Source organism: Triplophysa rosa, linkage group LG8, assembly GCF_024868665.1.
Source record: "Triplophysa rosa linkage group LG8, Trosa_1v2, whole genome shotgun sequence".
Classification (NCBI taxonomy): domain Eukaryota; kingdom Metazoa; phylum Chordata; class Actinopteri; order Cypriniformes; family Nemacheilidae; genus Triplophysa; species Triplophysa rosa.
The window spans coordinates 9946298-9955736 of record NC_079897.1 but is presented as its reverse complement, the minus strand read 5'-3'; the positions used below and the strand labels follow the sequence as shown (position 1 = coordinate 9955736).

Genomic DNA, 9439 nt, shown 5'->3' with positions numbered 1-9439 from the left:
AGAATTTTCATTTTTGGGTGAACTATCTCTTGTCCGACAGGATTTTCTTCCAGGCATCTCAAACACTGGCCGGGACTCAAAATGTGTTTCAACGCTTGTATGGAGAAGCCGGTGTAATAAATGAAGAATTTCACCACACATGACATGCTGTATAAATCTGAAGCATTAAAATCATTCGAGCGTGTCGCAGGTCCACTTCTGCCCACATTCTGTCCTTTAAAGAGCATTGAGCACATTTTCACAGATACTGTTAAACTTTACTTTACTTTACTTTACTTTACTTTACTTTAGTTTTTCATTTCATGCTCATGGTAGTTGAAGTAATTAAGTTAAAGAATTAGTTGAACAATTACTCATTTGGCAAATCTTTTTTTAACCAAAGTGCCTCTCAATGTATTTCATTTGAGACTTTTGATCAGTTCGTGTTTCCCTCTTGATATTTCTGTTTCCAGCATCATTCTGTACCTGAAGATCATTACGGCTTTTAAAACATTCACTGGAAGAAGGAAAGAATGTTATATTTTCTTTAAAAAAAAATTTCTGATCTGTTGAATGTGCTGAGTGAGAGTCACGTGCTGTAGCGCCTCCTGCAGGCCGAAACTCACTCGCATGTAAACATGATTTATATCCATGTGGTTATTGATGATGACAGAGAGTCTCTTCATTTGTTCATTCAATTCAATTCAATTTTATTTATATAGCGCTTTTCACAATGTGCATTGTTCCAAAGCAGCTTTACAGGAGCAAATAAGAAAAACACAGAAAGGTAAAACACAGCACAGTGCATGGTGTTTATAGAGCAAGCAAGATCATTATAATAAATAATATCTAATAAATAAATGAATGCAGTCTCCCGGTGAGCAAGCCAACACTGCACTGCTCTGCTGTGGCGAGGAACCCAAACTCCAATGATGAATAATGGAGAGAAAAAAACCTCGGGAGAAACCAGGCTCAGCCGGGAGGGCCAGATCTCCTCTGACGTGTCATAGCTGCACTCAGTGACCCCGACCAAAGCCACCGAAGGTCTTCATTTGTTCATGTAGTGTTCCCGTCACTGAATGATCATGATCAAAGGTCAAGAGTTCAAGCTCACAGAACACACACTGATCAAATATACAGCCTGAAAGCACTGTAAGTCAGTAAAAGCGTCTGCCAAATGTAAAAAAGTAAATATTTGAGTTGGTTTTCTGTAGAGTTGCTTCATATAGTACAGTGAAGTTACAGTGATTGATGTTTGTGTCACTTTACAGGAAAAAGACTCTTAGATTGTTTAAGCTCGGTGATAATACACCACAGTAACTACAGTATTTAAAGAAGAACAACATCAGCCCAGATGTGAGTATATAAATCAAAATCAGCGGCCATTAAAAACTCAAGAAAACATATAAAAAGTGCAGAAACTACTGGAACTCATTCAAACTGCAGGTTAAAAAGCATCTAATTCATCATAATGACATGTCAGCTGTCAGGACAAACTCTGGTCATATGACGCAGAACTTTAATCTGTCAGAACCTTCATCAGCTTTGATTCATTAGCCTGAAATGAGCAGAAGGAAGCTGCCGTGGAATTATATGAAACTGTAAAGATCTAAACGTGAAGCCATCTGCATTCACATGAGCTTTACAGAGTTTTTCAAAGAGTTTCTAACCTGTGCAATTAGATGTCAGATGATGATTCTGATCGATGGATGATGTTGTGGAGCTTTCACCCCTGTTGAAAAAAACAGCATATGCTGGTTTGGTATGTTTTGATGGTGGTTTGCTGGTTTGTGCTGGTTTAAGATGGTCCTGTGCTGATTTAAACTGGTCATGCACTGGTTTAAGCTGGTCAGGTGCTGGTTTAAGATGGTCCTGTGCTGGTTTAAACTGGTCATGTGCTGGTTTAAACTGGTCATGTGCTGGTTTAAACTGGTCATGTGCTGGTTTAAACTGGTCATGTGCTGGTTTAAGCTGGTCATGTGCTGGTTTAAACTGGTCATGTGCTGGTTTAAGCTGGTCATGTGCTGGTTTAAACTGGTCATGTGCTGGTTTAAGCTGGTCATGTGCTGGTTTAAACTGGTCATGTGCTGGTTTAAACTGGTCATGTGCTGGTTTAAACTGGTCATGTGCTGGTTTAAACTGGTCATGTGCTGGTTTAAGCTGGTCATGTGCTGGTTTAAACTGGTCATGTGCTGGTTTAAGATGGTCCTGTGCTGGTTTAAACTGGTCAGGTGCTGGTTTCAGCTGGTAATGTGCTGGTTTAAACTGGTCAGGTGCTGGTTTAAGTTGGTCAAATCAGCATCAAAATATACCTAACTCAGAATATGCAGTTTTTTTCAACAGGGACATGTCTCTCAGGGAAATTAAATAGACACTTGAATGAGAATCTCTGCAGTTGAAAGTCTCGTCTCACTTGTGTCTCTCACTGAGACGTGTAATGTCTGTGTTTGGCAGGACTCAACTCTTTCTCATGTTATTTGTGTTTGATGGCTATTGTGCGGCTACCGCGAGACCAGAGCACGTCTGCTTTATTTCACATTCTTGTGTGTGTTGAGTTTTATTAAACGTTAGGCTGAATCAGATCACGCGTGCTAATTATTACCGTGTGAAGTTGCCTCTGTGTTTCAGCTCACGAAATCTCGGTGATGATGTTCAGCTGTTTAGAGACTCAATAACATACAGACGTGTTATGTTCTTCAGTGAGTTCTTCTACAGTCACAATACAAATTGCAATAAAAATGCTGAATAACATTTATTTCCAAAGTGATAACTGAGAGATTTAAAACAGTTGACAGTGGATTGTGTAATAATAATGAATTAAGATGAAAACTAAATGAAACACAGAGTGTTTCATTTGTGAGGGAAAATGTGAGGGATTCTTACATCATGTTGGATTTCATGGAGAGAAACAACAGAAGCTGCTGTGTGTTTGTGTCTCATTGACTCTCACGGCGGTACAGATGGATCATTAACACAGAAACCAGCACGTTTGGCTTCACTTTAAACATCAGAGTCATTTCTGCTCAATCTCTCATCCTTCCACATCTGCTGAATGAGGATCACAGAAAACGGCTCATCACGACTCGCCTTTTACAGTATTCTCAATGTAAATGACATCAGACGATGACAATAGTATGGTACACTGAGATATTCATGAACAGTATTGTTCTTTTCTGGTCTGTTAAAACAGTTTGAAGTGTCTTATCTATGATTCTGACTTAACTTCTGTGTTTGATTCAGATGTGTCTGTATTCTGATTCTCTTCATAAACTCTGTTTGATCACGTCTGTATGATTCTTTCACGAGCGTGAAGTTCATCTTTCATTTGACTCTGTGAATCTCTGGAGCGACGGCAGATGAAATAATACTCGTCCACACTGAATCGCTTGCTTCCCAGATGTTTGATCCAAAACGCTGCCAAGTCCAAACCTCGGGCTGTGTCTCTCTGAGCTTCTTCCAAACACAATCCACATGCAGATCAGATCCCAGCGTGCTCTCCTGAAACACTGAAGGTTTAGCGTGAGGGATGCGTGAAGCAGCGATTCTGTCCAGTTCAGACTTCACATTTGTGTTTAAAGATAAAGCATTGCTTACTGTTGCGATGATGAATCTTGAGGACCGCAAAAGTGCAGTGAGAGACATCTGAATGTCACCCACTGAAATACAGTATACTTGTGGAAATCAAAAAAGTCCCAAGTTGTTTTGAAATAATAATAGAATGATGTGATGCGAGCGTGACGAATCTGTGGAGTTGAGATTGATGTTGAAATGTGAAGCATGTGTTTGTGATGACATCAGGATTCTGATATCACAGATGATGATGATGATGTCATGCTCACAGGACCGCTCTAGAACATCTTCACGAGACCTCTAGAGGACAGAATTATTTTGTTTTCATCCGACCCGTGTGTGATTTATCTGCTCGCTGTTCTTCTGACACAAATATTTTGGAGGGGATGAGAAACGCTTACTGTAACGACACAATGAGGAGTCATGAAAACATCAGCCCGCCGCGTGTCCAACAACTGAAAAGCTCAACACACTTTACATAAAAATACACAAATAATCCATGATACCACAAACTCGCAACAAACTAGAAGTTGTGTAGGTCTGTGTATGTTGTGTTTACAAAAATATATACTGTATATATACTTCATGTTCGTTTTATTCTACTTGGGACTAATTGCACATGAAAAGAGGACTGAAAGTAGAGTTGTTTGTTGTCTTATTGTAAGAGATGGTTTTCAGCAGTGGATGTGATGAATCACATGAACTCCGGCGGATCAACGGTGTTAAAACAACTGAAAACTTGAATCGGCCTCAAACAGAAGTTGGCAGAGAGACGTCACGACATGAAACCATCTGGAGTCAGACTCCCCGAGCACACGCATGGAAAAGGCTCGTTACGTGAGAAGAGCTGAAACTAGAATACAGCAGCGAGTCAATGGCTTTAGTTCTCATGAAAGTTTCTCACAGCGCTCACTTCAGGGCTGAACGTGATGTGGGATTTTTCTACTTCATTTCTCAGCACATTTCAAGCGGTTAAAAGAAAAAGAACTTTTCATTTCAGTTGACGTTCCAGATTAATAACAAAGTTCTAGTTGAATGAACACGTCTGTGTGTAAAATTTAACAATTATTATGTGATCATCTACAGTACAAATGAAGAGACCATTTTCTAATTATTTTCAATCATTTTTGAAGTAAATTATTTCAACTAATTTTGAATTCAATTCGTTTTTCTGAATTAAAGGGGTCATATGACACATCTAAAGGGAATATTATGGTTTGTTTTAGATGTAATGTAATGTGTAAACATGATTTAAGGTTAAAACCGCTGTATTTTCCACACACCGTGCATGTTTGTGTCACGAGCGGTGTGGTGGAAGAACCCAGATGCAGGCAGCGGCAGTGAAGGGGTTAACAGAAACAAAAACCCTCGACGGGGGGAAACAAAACTATAACAGAAGACTATAAAAGATAAACAAAAACTTCCCACAATGGGGCAGAACGAGAACTAACAATAATCAAAAACTCAAACTAACTAACACGGGCAAGACAAAGCAGGACAAGGCAGGAACTCGAGGAAACCACACACAAAGAGCATCAGCACATACGTACACATGCAGTCCACGAGCACAGGACAAAGAAACAAGAGGGCATTAAATAGGGAAGACAAAGGAAGGATAACGACACAGGGCAGGTGAGGGTAATCAGACACGGCCGGGAAAAAATACAGGAAACGAGAGGGGCGGGGCCAATGACGAGACACTGGAGAGAACTGTCAAAAGGACAACAATACGTTTCTCTCCACACATGACCAAAGGCTTTGTCATGACTCTATGGAGCGATTTTAGTCTCATTAATTATTCACGCGTAAAACAAGATACACACATGTGTAAACAGTTTCACATGAACAAAACCTAATTTACGTGCACAAAGTATACATTTACAAAAAGCAATTCACGTGCGTAAAACAAAACTATTTTCTCATAAAGTACGTTTCGCAAACATACGACTGTGCACAAATATTTCGAAAGTTTAAAATGTACACGTTTATCGTGTTATGTGAATGTGCAAATCGTCACTGACGTGTGAATCGACTTGGATGTGTGTGTGTGTATTTTGAGACTCTCCTGGCAGCGCAACCCCTCCCACGTGGGTTGTCGTACTCTTTAGCCAATCAGATTCAACCTTACCATTCAACCAATCATAATCATGGAGAGCACAGAACTCAAGGAGCTCTAATGTTAGCACTAAAGGCTCGTTTGTACAGTTTCGCTAATCTACTCTCTGAGCTGTGATGCTGTATTAAAACATAATACAGCCACGCAATAAATCTGTTTTTATTAATTTATTTTGTAGGAGAAAAGTATGAAATAGTGAGTGAACATGACCACTTAAAAACTACACAACCAGCAGTCACTTCCACTGAACTGCTAAAATCCGTCTGGGTAACAAACTGTGAAACTGTGTTCCCCCGTCTGGGGAACATATCTGATGAGATATGTTCATGTTTGTATGGCCATACAATGTATGTTTTAAATGAACAAGGACAATAAATAACTAGTTCTTGGAAACATTGTTTTGTATGGGCGCATAGATTTGTAGCTGCGCAAAAGGTGCGCAGAGCCGTTTTCCTGAGTCCTGTGCTCTCCGCGTTTATGATTGGTTGAATGGTAAGGTTGAATCTGATTGGCTAAAGAGTACGACAACCCACGTGGGAGGGGTTGCGCTGCCAGGAGAGTCTCAAAAAACACACACACACATCCAAGACGATTCACACGTAAGTGACGATTTGCACATTCACATAACACGATAAACGTGTACATTTTAAACTTTCGAAATATTTGTGCACAGTCGTGTTTGCGAAACGTACTTTATGAGAAAATAGTTTTGTTTTACGCACGTGAATTGCTTTTTGTAAATGTATATGTATACTTTGTGCACGTAAATTAGGTTTTGTTCATGTGAAACTGTTTACGCATGTGTGTATCTTGTTTTACGCGTGAATAATTAATGAGACTAAAATCGCTCCATATACTCTGCCACAGGACCAAGAAAAACATGACTAATAGAGGCAGAGCCATGACATGTTTGTATCTCCTCTTTGCTCCGCCTCTCTGAAACGCGCTGAAGTTTAACAAAGCTCATGGCTCTGAAAAGCGAGGTGTGCTGTGATTGGCCAGTTCACCAGTGTGTAGTGATTGGTGGAATACTGCAAGCGTGTGAGGGAAATGTAACGCCTCTGACCATATTTGGAACATCAGGTTCCAATACAATTGTACTGACAGGTACGCCCACCTTACTTGAGTAAACATTTGGGCGGTCTTAGTCAAATCAGACCACCAACTGAAGTAGATTTGTGGGGGTGTGGCTACACGAGGTGTTTCAGGCAGGTCTGGGTGAGCATTCGCTTTTACATAGAAAGCATCTTTTGTTCCCACACTTTCATTTCTGCAATTTTACACGTCTAATACATGCATGAGCGACTTATAACACACCAAAGACACAGAACAACACGTGTTCACGCCATATGAGCCCTTTAAACATGTTTATATGTGTTTAGATAAAATATTGATTTCTCATAAATTTCAAATAAAAATATTGTTTCTATTTGCATTGGTTTGCAGAAAATGAAAACTGAAGAAACAAAATAACAGCAAAGATGTTGTGTTTTATCAGACCTCAAGTACTGCAAAGAAAACATTTTCAGATTCACTTTTAAATAAAAACCAAAAGTCACATTTCTACATGTATTTTGTCTTTTTAATAATTGTTTTATTCAATAACTTGGATTTTTCTCACAGTTTTCATGTGTCTTGTCATTCTGTCAGTCTTTCACATTGCTGTTGGATGACTTTATGTCATTCCTGAGGTTTGATTTTGTGGACTGAAATAATGATTAAATGATTCCATTTGTAATGGTCTCTTCATTTTTTCCACAGCTGTATTTGAGAAAGCTCATAGTCCCCAACACTGAGATATATATAAGTTCTGTATAGATTAAATGCACACAAAGTTAAAAGTGTGCATTTGTTCTGTCTGTGTGTTGTGTGAAGAGAACAGAACATCAGTGCTGGATCTGATGTGGTCTGGTGGGTTTCTGTGTGTTAAAGCGTCTCAGGTGGTCCAGGATCAGTGGATTTGGTCCATAAATGTCTCTCATTGCATCACTGTGAGGATCACACACAAGAGCAACAACAACGTTATATTTGTTAAATGTGTTTGTGTGTTAGTGAATGACATGACTTGAGTCTTATCTTCTGTGATTTACGTAAGTTAATAGTTCATTCATCAACAGTATTTGACTATTCTGAAAACAATTAAGTCAGTTATATTTTTATAAGGTGATAATGTCTTGCACCTGACAGTTTAACCGTGTGGTTCTGTTCTTCATTTCCAACCGCAGCTCATTAGTCTGAAGATATAAATGAGAGTGTGTGTGTGTTCAGTGTGTGGGAAGGGTAAACCCTACGGTGTTGGCAATATCCAAAACCCTTGTCCTTGTGGGGACATGTTTTGTCCCCATGAGGAAACGAGCTTATAAATCATAAAGAATGAACTTTTGTGAAAATGTAAAAGAGCAGACAGTTGTGTGTGATTGTTAGGGAAAGGGAATATGAGATACAGTTTGTACAGTATAAAAACCATTGTGTCTATTGAATGTCCCCATAAAACATGGAAACCCAACATGTGTGCGTGTGTGCGTGCGTGCGTGCGTGCGTGTGTGTGCGTGTGTTATTAAATAAGAACATGTGCTGTGATGGTCATGCAATAAACACAGGTTTGAATCCAGCTCGCATCATCATCATAAGAGGGAGCTGTAATGTTTCTGCCTCATGTGGATGCTTGCTCAGGTCTTCCTCTGCAGATGTTTAGTTTCTTGACTTTATTCCAGCGCTGAACATTGAATGAAGATGAAACATCTGTGAGAGGAAGATCATTGAGCTGGTGGAGATGAGAGATGAGTTATCTGAACACAGACTCACTTACAGACACATTGAGGAGTCACAGCGTCTGCTGATCCTCAGCACTAAATTCATCAAACACAACCAGAGAAGGGGAAGAACGGCCCGCGCTTGTTTCACATTGAGTCAGTGTGGTTTCTTTAATTGTGTAATTGAGAATTATTCTTATGCCAGAGAACACACTCATAAATCTCCACTTCATTACACCGTCACATTCAATACACTCACTGTAAATGACATTATTATGATTACTTTACCCACATATCAAAAATAACACACACACATGCTCTACTACCCTACAAAGAAAGAGAATTTTTAAAAATACATTTGCTCGACTGAAATGAAGCTCATAAACACATTGTTACTGACTGATTTTAGACTTGTGTTCTGCTGCGTGTGCTTCTTCCCAAACAGACGCTTCTGAACACAGCAACGTCTGAAATATTTTCACGTTAAATCATAGTTTGGTATGAAACCACACTTCAATGAATGATGGCCGTCTTCCCACAATGCACTGCACACAGCTCCCTCGTCACACGCACGCAGTGAGGCCGTTTGTTTAAACTGTGAGAGCAGGAAGAGAATTGAGAACGCGGACAGCTCATGGACCGCCTCTGACACGCGTGTGTCGACCAGAGAAACACATCTTCACTCCTGGAGCTGCTGCTGCTGTGAACGGTCCGTGTATCTTTTGGCCATTTGTTTTTCAGTTTGAACTTGAACAAACGGGAGTGAGAAAACGGCGCCATTTTCGTTTTCATCAAAAAAAAACGTAAAAACGAGAATTCGGCTTTTTTTTCGTTTTCAACTTAACGTTTAAAAAACGAATAAACAACTTGAAAACTAGTTTCTCACATGTGGGCGGTATGAAACGCCCCCTTCCGCTGATTAGCAAATCAAAGGTCAGTAAGCGACGTCTTCGGTTGTTCCTCGGTTCCGAATAAATAGTCCTCCGCTGCTGTACAGAAAGTATGTTTCATTGCTCACATT

General features: G+C 39.7%; 1 protein-coding gene across 1 annotated transcript in view; it reads right to left on the bottom strand.

Annotated features, from left to right (window-relative positions):
* Positions 1-7244: 7244 nt before the first annotated feature.
* Positions 7245-9439, bottom strand: part of LOC130558066 (early endosome antigen 1) — a 16506-nt gene continuing 14311 nt past the window's right edge. The window contains exon 7 of the mRNA XM_057340290.1: positions 7245-7654. Coding sequence (XP_057196273.1) covers positions 7652-7654 — 3 coding nt within the window. The 3' untranslated portion in view covers positions 7245-7651. The remainder of the gene's footprint in view (positions 7655-9439) is intronic.